Below are 21,218 nucleotides of genomic sequence, written 5' to 3'. Positions count from 1 at the left end.
GTTTTCCCCTCCCTACTTCCCTTCTTAAAGCTTCCATTGAGGGGGAGAGGGGCGTTAACCCCCAGCCCAGGGCTCAGCCCCAGCCAGGTGTTCACTGCCCCCCCCCCCTCCTTCCCTGGCCTTCCCACCACTGACCTGCTCCCATTCCCTGCTCGGGACACCTGGCCCAGCGAGGGTGGCCCAGGCCCACGCAGTCTGGGTGCTGCTGCCTCGAAGCAGAAGCACCTCCACCCAGAAGGCCTCGGACTGTCCTCCACTCGGTCCCGGTCCCATGGGCACCTCCCGGCCAATGGCTGCCACCACACTTCTCCTGAAACTGGGTGGGGCTCCCCACTAGGCACCACTTATGCTCCTCCCGTGGTGCTCCTCCTTTCACTGGGCACATCTGCTCCGACCCCCTATGGTCACCACCCCTTTCCGCGTGCAGTTTCCTTCCCTTTTTCATTCCTGCATAGTTTTCTTGTTTCCTTTCGGTATTTCTATTTCTCTTCTCTGCCTGTCTGCATGCAGGCCTGCCTTCCTCTCCCTCTCCTTTCTTATCCCCTCCTATCATATCCTATCCTACCCCAGACTTTGCAGCTGCCTAAGCAGAGGGCAGGGACCCTGTAATGGACAAATTTGCATATTCCTCTATTATTAGATTAGATCATTGCCAATTACATGAAGTATTAGTGGCCTGGTGCACAAAATTCATGCATGGGGGAGGTTCCCTCAGCCCACCCTGCACCCTGTTCAAGCAGGGACCCCTAAACCAGCAATTGGACATCCCTCTTGCAATCTGGGACCACTGGCTCCTAACCACTCACCTGTCTGCCTGCCTGATTGCCCCTAACTACCTCTGCCTGACTACCTGATCACCCCTAACAGCCTCTGCCTCGGCTCTTACCACCATGGCTTTATCTGGAAGGAAGTCAGATGGCCAGTTGACCCAGTCTAATTAGCATATTACCCTTTTAGTAGTATAGTTAGATTATATAGGACATGATTGCTCAAATGGGGGGGAAAGCCCTGGCAGACAAAAATACATAATCCCTATATCTGGACTGATAGCCAGTCATATGCACTATACTGCCAAACCCAAACCGGTCGTTAAAAAATTGAACCGCTTTCTTACACCTTACACCAAACTGCTGTTGCCCTTAAAACCCCTCCTCAGCCCCCACCTTAGGTTCTGCCTCCACAGTTCACCCAGCCAGATTTGGTTCTTATTGATTGGTTTCTATGCCAATCAGCATCTCCAGGCCTATCAATGGGCCTGATCAGATAGGTGGGGCTGCTAATCAGCCCCAGTGGAGGCCTGAGAGAAAGAGAGGCAAGGCTACTGGCCAGACTGGAGTGAAAGAAAGAGGCAAGTGCTGACCAACAGCTGCCATGGAGGAGAAATGAATCTTTGTATAAGAACAAATCTGTAAGAGATTTTGGGGCAGCATTTCCTAAGTGTACAAAGAGCAAAGGCTCTGTGTACATGCACAAGTCAGTATACTGAAATCCACAGGGTTGAAAAAGATCCATTTTATCTAATAGCGCCCTCCATTCGTCACTGTCTTGTCTCACATCAAATAGCTAGCCTGGATTTTTTAGCTTTTTACTCTTGTTTACTATGATGTTTTCAATATTCTTGATGGAGGGAGGGGGTCATCTTGAAAAGCAAATCCAGCCGTATGTACCCCTTGTGCAGTCACTGCATCTGGATTGTGGAATAATGTGCTTTTCGCCTTTGAAACACACTGTTCAAGTACAAACTAGCTCATTAACTCAGTGATGATTTACTGAGCACCAAATAATACAAAATACAAAATCATTGATGTATTTATTCAGTAATCTGTATGGAGTGTTTACCCTTAGTGATGAGGTCCCAACAATGACCAACACATGGCTACTCACAAGAAGCTCACAGTATAAGGCAGGAGTGGGGAACTTTTTTTCTGCCAAGGGCCATTTGGATATTTATAACATCATTTGCAGGCCACACAACATGATCAACTTAAAAATTAGCCTGGCCTATTTGAAGTCAAACATTTAATTAACTCACCCCTAACGCATTGGCTGGGCCAGACAAATCATTTCATGGGCCTTATACATAAGGCCTATGGCCAGCGGGTGTGACACCTAGGCATGTAGTAAACGATAGTGACTGAGATCCACATTTCTCCAGACCCTCCTGGACACAGTCTTCCTGGGCTCCATTTGTTCTTCTGAGTATAAGTTCACATTAAAATAATACTACAAATCGAAATCTCCAGGCCCAGAAATTTTACTGGAGAATTTTACCAAACGTGTAAAGAAGAATTAATGCCAGTTTTACATAATCTCTTTCAGAAAATAGAAGAAGAAAGGGTGCTTCCCAACTCATTATATAAGGCTAGTATTGCCTTACTACCAAAATCAGGCAAAGATAGCACACATAGAAAGAGAAAAATATAGACCAACATCTCTCATGAACTTAGGCACAAAAATGCTTAACAAGACATTAGCATACCAAATCTAGCAATGTATAAAAATTATATGTATTATAACCACATTGGATTTATTCAAGGTATGCAAAACTTATTAAAAAATTAATCAATGTAATTTACCATTTCAATAGGTTAAAGCAGAAAAATCATCTGATCAAGTTAATTGGTGCAAAAGAAAAAGCATTTGCCAAATTCCAATACCCATTCATAATAAAAATCTCTCAGTAAACTAGGAAACTATTCTCAAAGAGTTTATACTAAAAACCCTACATCTAACTTCATACTTAATGGTAAATGACTGAGTGCTTCAAGAACAAGGCAATGATGTCCATTCTTTCTTATTCAACATTATATTAGAAGTTCTATACAGTGCAAAAAAGCAACAAAAAGAAATGGCACACATTAGATATGAAAAAAATAAAACATTGTCTATTTATAGACAGCATGATTATCTACATAGAAAATCGCTAGGAATCTACAAACAACAACAACAAACAACAACAACAACAAAAAACACTCCAAGACCTAACAGACATCTATTTTCAGAGCATTCCACCAAACAGAATACACATGTTTCTTAAACTTACAGTGAGCGGCCCAAGGCTGGCCCCTGTATGTGGGTCCTTATGTTGTTTACTTCTTCATAGCCAGTTGGCAGCATTAGTTCAAAGCCAAAGTCAAATTCTTACATATCCCATTGCTTTAACTAGATCCAAAATTAGCATATTTTTAGCCAGTTAGAGTCCGTCTGCTTCACATACTCTGCGGAGCTGCACCCAATATCTGCTAGCCATAGATAAGATAAACCTGTGGTTTTAAAGGACCCCCAATTGCTGCTGCCCTTCAGAGCTGACTCAGAGCCCTACACCTGACTGCTGAGTGGCATCACCTGGATACTTCAGCGTCCTCCCCATTCCTCTCTTCCCTGGAGTTCCCTTACCCTCTTCCCCCTTTGGACGGTGGCCTCTGTCTCTGGAAGGCCTTCCACTGTGAAGGACTTCCCTCTCACGCAACCCTGTCCAAATGCTGCCCAAACTGCTATCTCGTGCTCCCGTCCTGCCTTGATCAGCCCACAAATCTCTGAACTCATCACACAAGTGCACATGGAACACTGTCCAGGACAGACCATATAACAAGCCTCAATACTTTTTAAAGGATCCAAATCATGTAGCGTATGTTCTCCAACCACAATGGAATGAAATTTGAAATAAATAACAGAAGGAAATTCACAAACATGTGAAAATTAAACAACACATTAAATATGTTTAAAAATTTAGGTGAATGACACCGAAAACTCAATATACCAAAAAGTATGTGATGCAGCTAAAGTAATATTTAGACGAAATCGCTATAAATGCCTACATTTAAAAAGAAAAGAAAAATCTCAAGTCAATAACCTGATCTTCCATCTTGAAAGACAAAGAAGAGTTGAACTAAGCCCAAGTTACACAGATTATAGCAGTAATAAATAAAATTGAGAATGGAAAAACAACAGAGAAAACAAATGAAAATAAATGTTTAAAAATAAAATTGACAAAACTGTAACTAGACTAACCAAAATAAAAAGAGAAGACCCAAATTATAAAATCAGGAATAAAAAAGGGATATTACTACCAACTTTGAAGATGTAAAAAGGATTGTAAGGGAATACTATGAACAATTTTATGCCAAAAATTAGATAACCTAGACAAAATTGACAAATTCTTAGAAAGACACAAAATACCAAAAGTGACTCAAGAGCAAACAGAAAATCTAAATAGATCTGTAATAAGTAAAGAGATTGAATTATTAATAAAACATTTTCCTAGAAAGAAAAACTCAGGCCCAGATGGCTTGTCCGGTGAATTCTAACACACATTTAAATATCAGTCATTTACAAACTCATCCAAAAAATAGAAGAGGCCAGTATTACCCTGAGAGCACAACCAGACAAAGAAACCCCAAGAAAAGACTGCATCTATATTCATAAGGAATGTTATTGAGGAAAAAACCTCAATAATCTAGCAGCATATTTAAAGTATTAGACACCATGACCAAGTGGGACTCATCCCCAGAATGCTAGCTTGGTTTAACATGAAAATTAATCAATGTCATACACTATATTAATAGAATAAAGACCAAACACCACATGATCATATCAATAGATGCAGAAAGCACTCAATGAACTCCAACACCCTTTCAGGGTAAAAATACTCAATAAGCTAGGAATAAAAGGAAACTTTCTCAACCTGAAAAAGCCATCTACATAAAGCCATAGTTAACATCACACTTAATAGTGAAACACTGAATGCTTTCCCTTTAAGATTAGGAAAAAAAATAAGTGACATTCTTATTTAACATATTACTGGAAGTTCTAGCCAGCACATTATGGCAAGAAAGAAAGGAAAGGAGAGAGGAAGAAAAGAAGGAAAGAAGGGAGGGAGGGAGGGAGGGAGGGAGGGAGGGAGGGAGGGAGGGAGGGAGGGAAAAATAGAGGGAGGGAGAAGAGTGAGAATAAGAATTCAGATCAGAAAAGAGGAACTAAAATAACTATTTGCAAATAACATGTTCTTACCTATACAAAATACTAAAGAATCTAGTAAACCCGTGGTCAGCAAACTGCGGCTCGCGAGTCACATGCAGCTCTTTGGCCCCTTGAGTGTGGCTCTTCCACAAAATACCATGGCCTGGGTGAGTCTATTTTGAAGAAATGGCTTTAGAAGAAGTTTAAATTTTTAAAAATTGACTCTCAAAAGAAATTTCAATTGTTGTACTGTTGATATTTGGCTCTGTTGATTAATGAGTTTGCCTACCACTGCACTAAACTATTAGAACTAATGAATGAGTTCAGCAAGCTACAGGTTATAAGATCAATATACAGTAAAAGATTATATTCTAGCATTGAACAATTCAAAAATGAAGTTAATTCCATTTACCACAGAATTAAAAATAATTTTTAAAAAACTTAGGTATGGAATAAATTTAACAAATAAAGTACAAGACTTATTCACTGGAAATTACAAAACATCAATGAAAGAAGTTAAAGAAGTAAATAAATGAAAAGAATTCCCTTATTCATGAATCAGAAGACTTAATATTGTTAAATATGTCAATACTTCACCCAATTGATCTACAGATTCAATACAATCCCTGTACAAGCTGCCTCTTTTGCAGAAATTAACAAGCTGGTTCTAACATTCTCATGAGACTGCAAGGGATCAGGGATAGATAGGACAATCTTGGGGATGAAGTTGAAAGACTCACACTTAACCAATATTAAAACTTAATACAAAGCAATAGTAATCAAGACGATATCGTACTGGCAAAGATAAGCACATAGATCAAAATAATAGAATTGAGAGCCCAGAAATAAACCATTATATTTATGTTCAATTGATTTTGACAAGAGTACCAAGATGGAAAGAGAGGAGGGAGGGAGGGAAGGGAAGAAGGGAGGACCCTCGGTGGTCCTGGATCTGTCTCTTGCTTCAACAGTGTTTGGGCGAAACAGACCCAAGGGACGCCCCTCCTTCCAGCCTCTGGCCACCCTCTATGTCTTAGCCAGTCACCACCTTCAGAATCACCTCCCAGGACCAGCCAACACACCGTTGTTGTTGTTTTCTACCTTAACTCCTTATTGCTGATCCACCATAAGCTCCCAAATTTGTCAGAATTATTCCACTGAGGTAGAGGCTGTTGTCAACCTCCTGGCCAAATTGCATTGCATGTCTCCCACACCTACCTCTTTTTGGGCTTCTATTTTTACAGGGAAGATGTGGCTCTGGAGGGTGTAGGCCACTTCTTCCCTGAGTAGGCGGAGAGGAAGGTAGGCAAGAGGAAGTGTGAGAGTGCTGAGCATCCCTTAAAGTTGCAAAACAAGCAGGGTGGCTGCATTCTCCTCCAGGATGTGCTGAAGCCTTCCCAAGATGAGTGGGCAAAATTCAGGACCCCAATGGAAGCCACCTTGGCCTTGGAGAGGAACCTGAACCAGGCCCTTTTAAAGCTGCAGGGCTGGGATCTACCCATTTATACGCTCATCTCTATGACTTCCTGCAAAACCACTTCCTGGATGAAGAGGTGAAACTCATCAAGAAGATGGGCGACCACCTGACTAACATCCGCAAGACTGGCTGACCCCCAGGCTGAGCTGGGAGAATATCTCTTCAAAAGGCTCACCCTCAAGCAGGACTAGTAGCCTTTGGAGCCCAAGAGACCTTTGAGAGGCCCTTCTGCATTCCCCTTGTGTCTGGCCTTTACCTGAGCCTCTCCCCGAAACTACTAGCCATTCTTTTAACCACCCTGAAGCCCTCTCCCAAACACTGGACCAAATGAACAATAAAGCTTTTTGCAGGAAAGGAAGGGAGGGACGGAGGGAGGAAGGGTGGGAGAAAGAGAGATGGAGAGGAGAGAAAGAGAGGAAGAGAGAGAGAGAGAGAGAGAGAGAGAGAGAGAGAGAGAGAGAGAGAGAGAGAGAGAGAGAGAGAGGGAGAGGGAGAGGGAGAGACTATTCAATGGGGGAAAGAATACAGTGGTGCCTCACACAACGAACTTAATTCGTTCCAGGAGCAAGCTTGTTATGTGAAAAGTTCGTTATGTGAAACGCGTTTTCCCATAACAATACATGTTAAAAAAAATAATTCGTTCTGTAGCATAAAATATGCTAAGATGACATAAAAAAAAATATGCTAAGATGACATATTTTTATTTAGATACATCTAAAAACATAATTTTTTTTTAAAAAAACACACATTTTTTTAATTTTAAGACAGACTAAGTAGAGTCTACCGAATCTTGCACATCTTTATCCATTTTCTGCTTTTTGGCCGATGGTTTCATGAAAAACCTGTCCAAAGTTCGCTGTGCGAGGCGTTCGTTATGCGAGGCACCACTGTAGTATTTTCAACAAATGGTACCAGGACAACTGTATACCCACATGCAAAAGAATGAAATTGGACCTCTACTTCACACTATATACAAAAATTAACTCAAAGTAGACCAAAGATCTAAATGTAAGAACTAAAACTATAAAACTCTTAGAAGAAAACATAGGAGTAAATCTCTATGGCCTGAGATTAGCCAGTAATTTCTTAGGTATGACATCAAAAGCACCATACAAAAGAAAAAAATAAATAAATTTGAAATTTTTGTGCTTCAAGGTATAACCTCAAGAAAGTTAAGACAACCCACAGAATGGAAGAGAATATTTGCAAATCATATGTCTAATAAAGAACTGGTATCTAGAATGTATTTTTTACTAAAACTCTTAAAACTCAACAGTAAAAAATTAATGATTCAATTGAAAAATGGGCAAAGAATCTAGACATTTTTTCCAAGAAGATACACAAATGACCACTAATCGCATGAAAAGACTGTGTGACATTACTAGTCATTAGGGAAATACAAATCAAAATCACAATGATATACTGTTTCACACCAACTAGAATGGCTAGAATTTTTTTAAAAATCAGATAATGACAACTGTTGGCGAGGATGTGGAAAAATCAGAACCTTCATACTTTGTCAATGGAATGGCAAAATGGTACAGCTAATTTAAAAAACAGTTTGACATTTCTTCAAAATCTTAAACATAGAGTTACCATATGACCAAACAATGTACTATGTAAATATATTTAAGAGGGCTGAGAACATGTATCCATAAAAAATGTTCTATATGAATTTTTATATCAGCATTATTCATAATAGCCAAAAAGTGGAAACAACCCAAAAGTCCATCAGTTGATGAGTAGATAGACAAAATGTGGTATAACCATATAATGAAATTTTATTTGGCCATAAAAAGAAATGAAGTACTGATAAATGCTACAAGATGGGTGAACCCTAGAAACATTATGCTAAGTGAAAGAAGCCAGACACGAAGGCCACATATTGTATGATTTCATTAATATGAAACATCCAGAAAATCTATGTAGACAGAAAGTAGATTAGTGGTTGCTAGGGGATAAAGGAAGGAGGAAGGGGTAAGTATTAATGAGCTGGGGTCTCTTTTGGGGGCAATGGAAATGTTATGAAATTAAATAGTGAGGGTTGCACAGTTTTATGAATATACTAAAAACCACTGAATTATATACTTTAAAATGGTGAATTGTATGGTATGTGAATTGTATCTCAAGTCTGTTATGGGGAGGAGGGGAGAGAAGGCAGATGTCCCAAGGCTCAAGGTCACATAGTGAATGTGTTCTGAGACTTATAGCCAAATTTGTTTTGATTCTAAATCTTCTTGTCTGGACTAGCAACCAACTGCTGGACCTCCTCCTTTTCTCACATTGCAGACTTCCAGGACAATGCTCTTCACTCCTATAGAGTGCACCACTGCCAAACACAGAGTCTCTGTCTCTGCCCCTAACTGTTCCCCTGAGCTTTGGTTAGTCTCTGTGGACATCTCTGTCTGCATGTCCAGAGATGTCTCAAAATTAACATGCATTCAAACAAATTTAACTTCACCTTCCACAACCTTCTCTTCCTTTTATGAATAGCTCTAATAAGTAGTTCCTGACTGGTGTCCTTTCCATCTCTCAGGCCATTTAAAAAGCAAAGATAATTAACCCACCCCAGTCCAGTAAAAAAATCAAGTTTCTCATGTTCAGGTGACCAGCTCTGACCATTTTCTCTGGTGATTCTTCACCCAGAGGACACGTTACCAAGAGATTTTCATTCTCATGCCACACTAATAATGCCTTAAAGATATACTTCAAATATGGACACAATAGCAGTGAAAGTTGAAAACAGAGACCCTCACAAAAATACTTAGAGATCAGTCAGCAGTAGAGGCAGGACTCCGGTTCAAGTCTTGCCAGGCACTGAGACCACACATGCCCTTTCTTCTTCACATTTATAACAGGACAAAACTTCCTTCGAGTTGTTCACTTAAAGCTGCCCCCAAAACTATAGCCACTTTGACTGGTAGCCATAAGTTCTTCAGGAAAATCTTAACTAGTGGTGTCTATTCGTTAAATTGCCCACTATCCTATCCAGGGATTCTTGTAAAACTCCCCTTCTTTAGAGACATGGCAAAATGTGTTTCCTATAAAAATTAAATACACATAAGTAATTTTATGCCAAGATATTCAATTTTTATAAATAGTCATAATTCAACTTGGCCAGCACAAAATTTTTGTTTATAACCATTCAGTAACTTAGGACAATTAACATCCTTTAAAAAAAAAAAAAAAAAGGTGACATCAACAACAAACAACCCAAAACACTGATAAGCCATTTGTCTGATCATCTGAAATAGTGTAAATAAGTGTTTTATTTCCATGTGTGCACTAGTCCAACTATTACATGATGTGCTAGGGTCACTGTATTTACAGAATAAAATACAAAAACAACGATGTCTCCAGCACTCACGCAAGCCACAAGCTTTTAGAGTTGTGTGGCTAGACTCCATAATCGATGTTCATTCGACACAAGGATTAAGATAACAGGTAGAATGGAACCCTTCCCACTTTTTTCTTCTCCCAGCCACATCTCGGCATCTTAAATGACGGCAAAAATATGTCCCTGTCCTGATTAAGTTCATCACGTTATAAAACAACAAGTGGTCGTACTAGTACATGCACATTCCGAACTGCATGAAAAATGTGAAGAGAACAAATTAGGCCTCTTGTTTGTCCATAAGAATGTGCAGAGTTCTCAATGGGCCTGTAATGGGTAGAATGGGAAGATCTGTGGCCACAGAGACAATGGCCCTCTCTCCTTCCCGGAGGAACCTCTGCAGGCCATGGACTGGGGGAAGCCACCCATCCTCACTCTCCCTCTGTGAGGCAGTGAGGGGCCTGGGCAGAAGCATGATGACCTGGAAATGTGAACATGCCACCGATTCCATTGGGCTCCATGCCAGGCATGGTGCGAGAGGCAGTGGTGGAATAAAGATGGCTAGAATAGGGTCTCTGCTCCCCAAGCATTTGCAGTGGGTGGCTGATAAAGACATAGGTGCCAACACCTGGAACAGAAAGCAGCCTGGAACAGAGGCAAATGCAAAAGGCTACGGGAGCAAAGGGCTGAGAGAAAAGCATTCCCACTGGGGATCTGGGCAAGCCTGGTGAGAGAACAGGACTGTCATAAGTAGGGGGGTGTCCCAGAGTCCTTATTTGTCCCTAACTGTGACTGAGGATGATAATAACAGCACACCTACTACACTAGGTGGCTTTAAAGATTCAAAATATATAAAATGCCTGGCATTAGTAGGCACTATAACAAGTGTTAGCTATTCCCACAGGTAAGGGAGCATAAGTAGGGCCAGAAGTATACATCAGAAGGCTTTAAAATCTAGGAAAAATGAACCTTGCACTTTGGTGTTGCTTCTATAACTTATCTTGTTTCAAGCCCTCCAGTAGGACGCATATCTAAAGTCAAGAGAAAATAGAAACATTAGTTTTTTCTTTCATGATATTGTGGCTTTTGGTGGGACAGAGGTGCAGTGTGACCTTTGCAATGATCCTGAGGTGTAGCGATCATGGTGGCAAGTCCCTGGTCTTCACCAGAAATGACAACTTTTGCATCAGGTCGGGCTTTCCTGGGGGCGCCCTCAGTGAAGCCTTGGGCCTCCCACACAAGCCAGGGCTCAGGGAGCAGTGGCGCTACTGTGCATTCTTAGAGGGAAACAGTTATCCTCTTCTAACTTCCACGTCTTCATCTGTAAAACGTTGGGCGGCGATACCTGTCACCGGGGGTCATTTTGAGGATTAAATGATATCAGATACATAAAGTGCTGTGGGTATTTAGTCAATATTCACTCTTTGCAGTTATGACAGCAAAGACTGGCTTCCCTGGGTCAGGCTGGTAAAGATGACACTTCTTAGAGGAGGCACCGGAAAAGGGAAACAAGGAGAGGAGGGGAGAGGAAGGGGCCCCACAGAGGATTTAAATGTGGTTTCCCTCCTGCTGAGGGGGCCTCTGCACTCAATAAACTAGAATGACCCTCGCTGAACTCCCAGGCATGAAAGTATAGCTGGTTTTTAAAAGCAGTTCTTCTTTCAATAGAACTGAAAGGCTTTCCCTGGGAAGAGGCTCAGTCCTAAAACCTGCAGGACAACCCATGAAAAGCGGGAATGTGCCCTCTCTCTATAGGGAGCAGGGAGCCCCATCCACGCTGTTGTCTGAGCACTGGGACCCGCTGCCTCCTCTATTTCAAATTAACCAGAAACCTGAGAACCCGAAAGCTGAGCCCCAGCTAACATTATTTAAATGAACTGGCTGTTACATGAACCTTAAACCACATGTCATTTGGTCGCGGGGGCTGCCCTGGGCCAAGAGACATTAATATAGAGTTCCCAGCTCACAAATGGATTGTGTTCCAAACGTGCATTTGGAAAGCTGTGGTTTGAAAGGCAGAAATTTACTTTCCCAGAGAGGAGATGTTATAAATTGTGATTGGGGCCACGCTAGTTCACAAAACTCCATGTAATCACAACAGAGCTAAACATTGCACACTTTAAGCCAAAAAGAGAGAGAGAGAGAGAGAGAGAGAGAGAGAGAGAGAGAGAGAGAGAGAGAGAGAAGAGAGAGAGAGAGAGAGAGAGAGAGTAGAGGTGGCACTGGCTGGCTGGCTCATTTTGCTGGAGCATCCAAAGGTGGTGACTTTGATTCACGGTCAAGACGCATACTTAGGTTGCAGGTTCAATCCCCAGTCGGGATGCATTTGGGAGGCAATCAATAGATGTTTCTCTCTCTCCCCACCCCACCCCCTTCCTTTCTGTCCAAACTATCAATAAAGCATATCCTTAGAGGAGGATTAAAAGAGAAAAAGAAAAAGAGTAGAGGTCAATAATGTTACAGTGTTAATAATTAAAGAACAAGATAAACAATGAAATTGAGTAGCCTTCAGTCTTGAGAACGAGTAGTTAAGCAAAGGCAGATTTAATGAAAGGAAGGTGGAAAAGTCTATCCAGTGAAGCTGGGGGCCAGGGAAAGCTAGCCAGGAACCCTGGCAGTTAAGCATCAGACGGGCTTGTACAATTTCTAAGTGGCTAGTGTCTGAACGGGCTCTGGGGGAGGGCTGAGGGGGATGACTCAAAGGGAGTTAGCCTCATTATCTCTCTGAAGCCCTATCTTTCATTAGTCAAAGTAAGTCCTGTCTTCAGAGTCCCTCTCCTTTTAGGAATGATGACCCTATGAATCAGTCTGCCCCTGACCTCAAGAATCACTGGCGTGTAGAACTTTTGGTGCCTCTTTCTTACTGGTCTCTGAGATCAGACAAGCTCTTGGATTCTGCATTGCCTGGATGGTTAGAATTTCACACACACACACACACACACACACACACACACACACATTTAGACAGAATCTGCTACTGCCATCCCTTTGACAGAGGAAAGTCCCCACCAGTTGTCTAGATTCTCTCCATCCACCACCCTACTCCAGGTGACCAGCACTGTATCTGGTTGAAGACATTCTGAATCACCAGTTTTAGCTGTATCACTCAGGCTCAAATGCACATTTTATTTGTAATTATTTAAAAGACATGAGAAAAGAGGAAATTGAAAAAGAGAGTTTCTTGAAACAGATCATTTGCAAAACAATAAAGGATTTCTGCAAGATCTAACCATTAGATGGCACCATCAGCCCAAGGCAGTTCAGTGTCCTCAGAAGGGTAATAAAGAAATGGGGAAAACCCTGACCGGTTTGGTTCAGTGGATAGAGCATCAGCCTTCAGACTGAAGGATCTCGGGCTCTATTCTCTTCAATGGCATGTGCCTTGGTTGCGATCAGGAGGCAGCTGATGGATGTTTCTCTCTCATCAATGTTTCTAATTCTCTATCCCTCTCCCTTCCTCTCTGGAAAAAAAAAAATAAAATATATATATATATATATATATATATATATATATATATATATATATATATAATATTATATATATCAATAAAAATATATTTTTAAAAAATGGAGAAAATGGAGAAGAAAATGGAGAAAATTAATGAATGATAATCAGCCAGAGGGTAGGAAGTCTACAGGGGAACACTTTGCAATAAATAATTTAACACATGCAAGGTATTCCTGTGACAAGAGAATACAGAAGAATTTGAGGACATTCTGGGCTAGAAAGGGTGGCCTTTGCCACATGAAGACAGACCAGAAACCAGGTAGGGAGGCGACATGTCCAAATGAATTCAGTATCTTTCTTTCCCCAAATCGACTGTTCTTTCGAAATTCCAATTCTCAGGGATGGCAGCATCAGGTGCCCAAATGCCAGGCTCCGCAAGCTACATGCCTGGGCACCATCCTCAAAGATCAGTTAAGTCTTGTAGATTCTACCACTTGGCTCCATCCATGTCTCTCCATCCCCCCTCCATCCCATCACTGCACACAAGGCCACTGCCACCTTTAACTACAGCAACAGCTTTTTACCTGGTCTCCCTATCTCGGGTCTTAGTTAAGCATCCCTCCCCCACGCTTGCAGTCAAAAGACAAGTGTAGTAATGTCATTTTTTTGCTTGCCACTCTGTAATGACTTTCCGTGCTCCTTAGAATACAGCCAGACTGCTAAAAGGGATGTACACAGACCTTCTTGATCTGGTCCTTGCTGGCTTTGCAGCCCCTTTCTTGAGTGGTGAAGAGCCCAACCATGGAGTCAGTCCTCTCTGGTTCAAATCCCCACTGTTCCACCTACTAGCTTTGAAATTGGACAACCTCTCTGTGTTCTCCCGTGTAAAACGGAGATTATAACACCACCGACCTCATGGGGTTGTCATGAGGACTGAATGAGTTCACACAGGTAAAGTACTTGGCGTAGGAAGCACTTACCACAGTTAACTCTACTGATATGTTATTACCCCCTGCTAGGCTGAAAGTTCCACAATAGCAGGGATATGTTCATCTGTGGGTCAGTCTCCACCCGTAGCTTCTGTGGGTTTTGGAAAACGAGCTATCACAAACTGGAATGAAGCTAGCCATATCAAGTCAGGAACCCTGGCAGTTTGGCATCAGACTGGCTTGTACAATTTCTGTCTAAGAGGCTAGTGTCTGACAGGGCTCTGGGGGAGGTCTGCAGGGGGGTGACTCAAAGGGAGTCAGACTATCTGATTGTGCGTTCCCTCTTGGTGTACTGCCCTAAATGAACACCCAAGTATTCCTAAAGGCTTACCAAGAGTCCCAGCTTGTTCCAACCATGAGTCCAGGTGTGGGCCTGAGGCCAAGGGGAAGGAGTGTCCCCTAAAAGTGGAGAGGACCAAGGCAAGCTGCAGGTGGTTTCCACAGCAGCCAGGGGCCAAGAGGGGCTGCGTTCTCTTCCCACAGTGGAGCTTCTCCCCTTTGTCACCTTGGGACGGGCCAGGTTGGCCTCTAGGGAGCTGCCCGCCCGTGATTAAAACTGCAGATAACCCAGGGCAGAGGCGCAGGAACCGCAGGGAAAGGAACACCGCCTTGGATGCTCAGAGGCTCAAACTCCTTACATTTGGACAACCGTCTTCTGATAAATGCTTCTGGCGGGGAGAGCTGAGAAGAAACGATCTCTCTTCCCCCCTCCCTCTCTCCTCTCCATTGCTCTCCCAGCTCCCACCGCTCTCCCTCCCGACCTCTGGGCCGTCCGCCAGCCCCGTCACCTGGGAACAAAAACACTTGCCCCAGCCCAGCGCCCAGGACGGTTTATTAGCGAGGATAGCTGCCAACCGCCTCGCTCCGGAGGGGCCCTGGGCCCATAGGATCTCCCAGTGGTGCTGGAGGCGGTGATCTCCAGCTCCCTCCTCTGCAGGAGGCCTGAGCGGAGCCGAGGGCTATCCCCACGCGGGGCCCGGGCCGCACAGCCCGGGGCGGGGCCGCCGCTCAGCAGCCGCAGGCTCGGCTCCCAACCGGGGCCCGGTCCGAAGGCCTCCCCTGTGGACTCGCGGAGACCTCGGAGCCCTCGGAGCCCTCGGAGCCGGGGTGGCGGCGGAGCATGGCCGTGGGAGCAGAGCGCCAGGCCGGCGCAGAGCTGGAGGCGCCCCCCCAGCACGATCAGGTACGGAACTCGGGGCGCAGGCCGCAGGGACGGCGCATCAGGGCCCCCCAGACTCACCCCGGGGCTGGGAGGCCGCGCGGACGTGTCCCCGAGCTCCCCGACCCCTCGCGGGGGGCGGGGGGGCAATGGACCTCGCATGGAGGGGCGGGACCCCAGGGCAGACGCTGGTGCTTTCGCCTGATCCCCACCCCAACCCACCCCATCCCAGGAAGCCCAACTCCTCTCCATTTCTCTTCCTCTCCCTCCCTCCCTCCCTCCTCCCCTTAAGGAGGACAGCTTGTACATTACGCTTGACTTGGTTCTCAAACTGGAGCGTAAGGGCAGGTTAAAACGCGGTAGGAAGAGATTGTTGTCCCCAAAACAGGTTCAAGGGAGGCTTTGTGGGATTCCTAAGAAGCAAGGGATTGTTCCTGGCAGGGGAGTAGGGGGAGAGGGGGTGGGGGATGGGCAACGCTGATGGAGGCCTTGGAGGATGGATGAGACCCGGCCACGTGGGTGATGAGGGGCCTAGATGGCGGGAACTGCAGATCAAATTGCTTGGAGCTGATGAAAACATTGGGGAGTGATCGTGGGGAAAGGCAAGGAGGGTGATATACACTAAGACTCTATGGAAATCTGGCGTTCACAAAGGTTTGTAGTAAAAGACAAGGGAAAGCCAGGTTGTGATTGGTCTGTGGATCACGCTATGCATTTGGGATTTTATGGGCTTCCTTGCTGGTTTCAAACCCAGACCATCCAGAGGAGGTTATAGATGGAAAACTGCTCACCAGGAGAGGCAGGAGACTGGTAGTCACTTTTACCGCTGTTTGCTGATATCACTGCCCTCAGGAGGCATGGCCCCTCTGTTAACTTGGCCCTAGGGTAAGGTGGCCAGATCGTCCAGGTGTTGGCGGAACAGTCCTGATTTCTAACAATTTTCCCCGCATCCAGCGGAGTTTTAAAAAAAAAAGTCCCGATTTTTTTTTTTGAAAGATTGGAAACATTGGAAAGATTCTTTCCAAAAATTGGGACTGTTTTTTTAAATGCCGTGGGACGCGGGAAAAATTGTTAGAAATCAGGACTGTCCCACAACACCTGGATGATCTGGTCCTGGTCACCTTACCCTAGGGGACTCGCAGCTTTTCCCAAGAGCAAACCTCTGGTGATCCACCAACCAATAGTCAATGTGTCCCATGGAAGACAATTAGAAGTTGCCCTGGCTGGATAGCTCAGTTGGTTAGAGCATCATCCCAACACACCAAAGTTTCAGGTTCGATCCCCGGTCAGGCCACATACAAGAATCTACCAATGAGTGCATAAATAAGTAGAACAGCAAATCAACATTTCTCTCTCTTTCTCCCTCCCTCCTTCTCGCTCCCTTCTTCTTTCTCTCTCTAAAAATCAATCCATGAATAATTAATATTTAAAGAGAAAAAAATGCAAAGGGCACTACAAACACATGTGTCCTCCTAAGATTACTTCCCCTACTGATTGTATCTTAAACTTTACCTCAAACTGCTGTTACAATAAAAGGCTAATGAGGCAGACAGTTGAGGCTCCCTGGTCAGGCCATTTGGCCAAGCTATCCCTTAGCCCTCTCCTTCACAGAAGAAGGAGAAGGAGAAGGAGGAGAAGAAGAAGGAGAGAGAGGAAGGAAGGAAGGAAGGAAGGAAGGAAGGAAGGAAGGAAGGAAGGAAGGAAGGAAGGAAGGAAGAGTCTCAGTCCCCACCCCAGAACTCCTGAATTAAAAATCTACATTTAAACCAGACTCTTGGGTGACTGCATGATTGGCATTTAGCTTTCAAATGCCCCAATATAGTGCATTAGCAGTGATCAAGGAAAGGCACGTGGGTGCACTGCAGGTCATCCACAAGCACTTCCTGAGGATGGTCTCTGTGCTCTCCAGCTCCTACATCATCCCCTTCCCTGGGGCAGGGCCTTCAATGAAATTGAATTAGCGGGAAGACACAAAAATGCTCCAAACAAGTAGAGCCTCTAGTCAGATCTGTTTCTAAAACCTTGAACTTAGAGATATTTACTCACTGGCGCTAATTGAGACACCAACAAAACAAGTGGTTTTGTTTTTGTTTTGTGTGTGTGTGTGTGTGTGTGTGTGTGTGTGTGTTTGTTTTTTGTTTGTTTTTTGGGGGGGGGGGGGTGTCTTAGATTTATACTTCATATCCCAGAAGCCAGGGTGATACTGCTTTTCATGAGGCCACTCTACCACCTTGATTGAATGGCACCTCCTCTGGTTCTCAAGTATTTATTAGAGGCCCAGGCCATGAAATTCGTGCATGGTAGGGTCCCTAGGCCTGGCTGGCGATCAGGGCCATCAGGTTCCCCACCTCCTCCACCCACACACTGCCACTGCATGGTTCCCCGCCTTCCTGTATCCTCCATACCGCCACCTTGCCCACCTCCCGGTTCCTGCCTCCCCACCTCCTCCTTCTCTCACTCCCTCAGTGCCCCACCGCCACTGCCACCCTCACTGCTCCCCTCTTCATAGTCAGCAATTGAATTCCCAAGGGGATAATTTGCATATTAGCCTTTTATATATAGGCTAGTGACCTGATTACTGTTTTGGTGTGTGTGTTAGTTTATAAGCAAACATTTTATTGGAGCTTTCATTCTAAATTATTCTGGCTCATTTTTTTTTCAGATCTCTCACACAAATCTTTCTGCAGATGACGAGTGGAAGTAAGTGATTAGTATATTTTTTATTTTTACACTAAAAAAGTAGATTTCTATCTTAACTGAGAAATTAAATGAAGCCATCATTTTATTTGTAAATTTCTAGGATAGAGAAGGTGAGTTAGCATAACCATGCGTGCCCAAGGGTAGTATAGACCAAAACCACAGTGTGCTCTGTGCCACCCCACAAGCTGGATTTGTATGTCCTTCAAAATCAGGCAGTGCCAACTCAGTACTTATTTTGGCACAAGATACATCTGGTTTTCTTCATATGCTGCTTCCCTGTGTTCTGTTACCTGTCACCACATGAAATGAAATAAGTGAAAAGTCCCTCCTTTTTTGCTTTATGGTAATCAATCAGGAATGTATTCCTAATCAAAATAGGAAATACTACATTTGTATACCATCACTTTATACTTCCTGAAGTGTTTCCACATGGGTTAGCTATTTGACATGAAATATATATATTTATAGATTATAATGTATTAGACTAATGTCATAAAGCATGTTTTGTTTGATATCTATGTAAGTCCTATTTTAACTTGATGAGAGATTTACTCTTCTATCCACGTGGCCTAAATTGAAAATCTATTTATTACGTAGAATATTAAATAGCTATTTTGAACTTGGGGCTGTAAGAACTATTACTAAATTCTTGTACCTTTTTATTTTTTTTCAATTCCCATTTCTTCAGAAGAATGAGCATATTTTTTAATGAGCTTCTAAAAACCATTCTTGTCTCCTAAGCTCAACTTCAACACAGGGACTAATAGCCATGTGATCTTACTCAGGATGTTTACCTGAAATGCACATAAGAGTCTTAGTTTGAAAAATAAAGTGTTTCAGTACATCTTTGGTACCTTCCAGCATTAACACCCTAAGATTTATCTCAAATAAACTGAACACAAGTAAGAATATTTATTTACTAGGCTCTGTGGATTAATTTCTGCACATTCTCCAGCAGGGGGCACCCCTGGGATTTGAATGGGGTCCTTTCCTGAGGCACTGCTCTGCTCTATGTAATAGCTCTGTAAAAACGCTAGTAAAGGGAAGAACCAAACCCACATATCTAACAAGTACCTTGTAAAGGCCACTATCTTGTGACACAGAAGATCACTCTGCAGTGTTTTCTGAATGGTACCTTAACTAAATGCACACAGTAACCAGCCATAAGTGGAAACTTTAAGAGATTTTGTGACTGATGGTGCTTCCGTGGAGATGAAATTAATGCTAAACAATATTTATAAAGTTGTTGGTTGGCAATGTTCATAATTTCCCATTTCTTCCCTAAAATTAACCCTGAACTGCTCTTTCTTCCTGAGGCCAGTGGTTCTCAATCTTGGCTGTATCTTAAAATTATATTGGTGGGGAACTTTAAAAATTACTGATGCCTAGATCACCTTCTAGAAATCTGTGATCAGTTTTCCAGGGTTATTATAACAAAAGGCCACAGCCTGAGAGGCTTAAACAACAGAAATTTATTTTCTCATAGTTCTAGAGGCTAGAAGTCCAAGATCAAGGTGTTAGCGATTCTCGTTTTTTTCTGAGGCCTCTCTCCTTACCTTGAGGATGGCTGCCTCCTCTGGGTGAGTTTGTGTCCTAATCTCCTCTTCTTGTAAGGACACCAGCCCAATTGGGTTAGGGCCCACCATATGACCTCATTTTACCTTAATTACCTCTTTAAAATCCCTGTCTCCAAATACAGTCCCATTCTGAGGCATTGAGGAAAAGAACTTCTACATAGGAATTTGGGGTTAGAGGTAGGGAGACACAATTCAGCCCATTATACCCAGCAATGGTGGTTTTAATTGGTATGGTCATTGAATGATCATTTAATTCACTTAATTGATCTGGGGTATAGCTCGAGCACTGTGATTTTTAACTTATAGCCAAGGTCAAGAACCACTGCTCTAGGCTTTCTTCAAAGCCACTTCTGCTATAGTTAAGCCAGATGATAGATATCACCTTAGTGGTTTTCTCTACCATTGTGCAAAACCAAGAGTCCAACTGAAAGCCTGAATATTCAGCCATCATGATTTAATCTAATATATATATATATATATATATATATATATATATATATATATATATATATATATATATATATAAAAGCCTAAGCAACTATCACAACTGAAACAACCAAACGGACGACTGAACAGGCTGTGTGGGGTGACCAGACTGGCAGGGGGGTTAGTGAGGGCCAACCAAACAACTGAGCAATGAGCTGTGTGGAGTGACCAGGCCAGTGGGGGAATGGAGGAGGCAGTGAGAGGCAACCAAACGACCTAACAGCAGGCTGCATGGGGTGACCGGGCCATGGGGAGACAGTTAGGGGTGATCAGGCAGACAGGCAGGTGAGCAGTTAGGAGCCAGTGGTCCCGGATTGTGAGAGGGATGTCTGACTGCCAGCAGCTGGACATCCCCCGAGGGGTCCCAGATTGGAGAGGGTGCAGGCTGGGCTGAGGGAACCCCCACCCCCATGCACAAATTTCATGCATTGGGCCTCTAGTTGACAAATAAAATAACATATGTTCTTTGCAATTTTAGAAAATCCTGAGGTACAGACAGATCATTATTTTAAATTTGCAAATGAGTAAACTGAGGCTCAGAAACCATAAATGACTATCTATGGTGATAAACTGGCCAATCAAGGACTGGAACCCAAGCCTTTCCAGGACCCATTAGTGGGTGTTTTGTTTTGTTTTTTTTTTTGGGGGGGGGGACATGACTTAACTTGAAAGAACAAGGCTAAAGTCCATACACATGGAAAAACTAAGGGCTGAGAGGAATTGACTTTGCTGATGAGTTCGGCTCCTCCTCTCAACTGCCTCTTCCCCAATCCTGGGAGAAAGAGAGGAACCAAGAAAAATTTAGGAAAACTTTGTAGTCAAAGCTTAAAACCCCTTACATTTGAAATCCCTAACTGCTTCCTATGGGCCCAGCCTATTATTTTTTTTTTGCTAAATGTGCAAAGGTTGAGGACTTTTGCGGATGACCTCATTTGCTGGTTCCAGCCTGCAGCAGGAGAAGATGTTCAAGATGCACCGGGGCCACGAGTCCATGCACGTGGAGATGATCTTGATCTTCCTCTCCACCCTGGTCATCGCCCAGATAGTGCTGGTGCAGTGGAGACAGAGACATGGCCGGTCCTACAACGT

The 21,218-nt window shown here is 43.4% G+C and overlaps 1 protein-coding gene and 1 pseudogene across 6 annotated transcripts in view; both read left to right on the top strand.

Annotated features, from left to right (window-relative positions):
* Positions 1-4,485: 4,485 nt before the first annotated feature.
* LOC311623286 (ferritin light chain-like) lies at positions 4,486-6,627 on the top strand (annotated as a pseudogene). The gene is made up of 2 exons: positions 4,486-4,493; positions 6,091-6,627. The product of its transcript is annotated as a ferritin light chain-like (transcript).
* Positions 6,628-13,469: 6,842 nt separating this feature from the next.
* The window catches only part of RNF175 (ring finger protein 175), a 31,553-nt gene continuing 23,804 nt past the window's right edge, over positions 13,470-21,218 (top strand). Inside the window, exons 1-4 of one of the 5 annotated variants that reach the window (XM_084883969.1) lie at positions 13,470-13,552; positions 15,033-15,390; positions 18,029-18,066; positions 21,075-21,216. In XM_084883969.1, coding sequence (XP_084740095.1) covers positions 15,328-15,390; positions 18,029-18,066; positions 21,075-21,216 — 243 coding nt within the window. In that variant the 5' untranslated portion in view covers positions 13,470-13,552; positions 15,033-15,327. Of the gene's footprint in view, positions 13,553-14,695; positions 15,391-18,028; positions 18,067-21,034; positions 21,217-21,218 lie in introns of those variants that run through there. The other 4 variants (XM_084883971.1, XM_084883970.1, XM_084883973.1 and 1 more) reach the window with 4 other exon arrangements.

This window comes from Pipistrellus hanaki (genome assembly GCF_964339955.1).
Source record: "Pipistrellus hanaki genome assembly, chromosome: 5".
NCBI classification, from domain to species: Eukaryota; Metazoa; Chordata; class Mammalia; order Chiroptera; family Vespertilionidae; genus Pipistrellus; species Pipistrellus hanaki.
The sequence above is the reverse complement of the archived record's forward strand: the minus strand, read 5'-3'. Positions and strand labels throughout refer to the sequence as shown.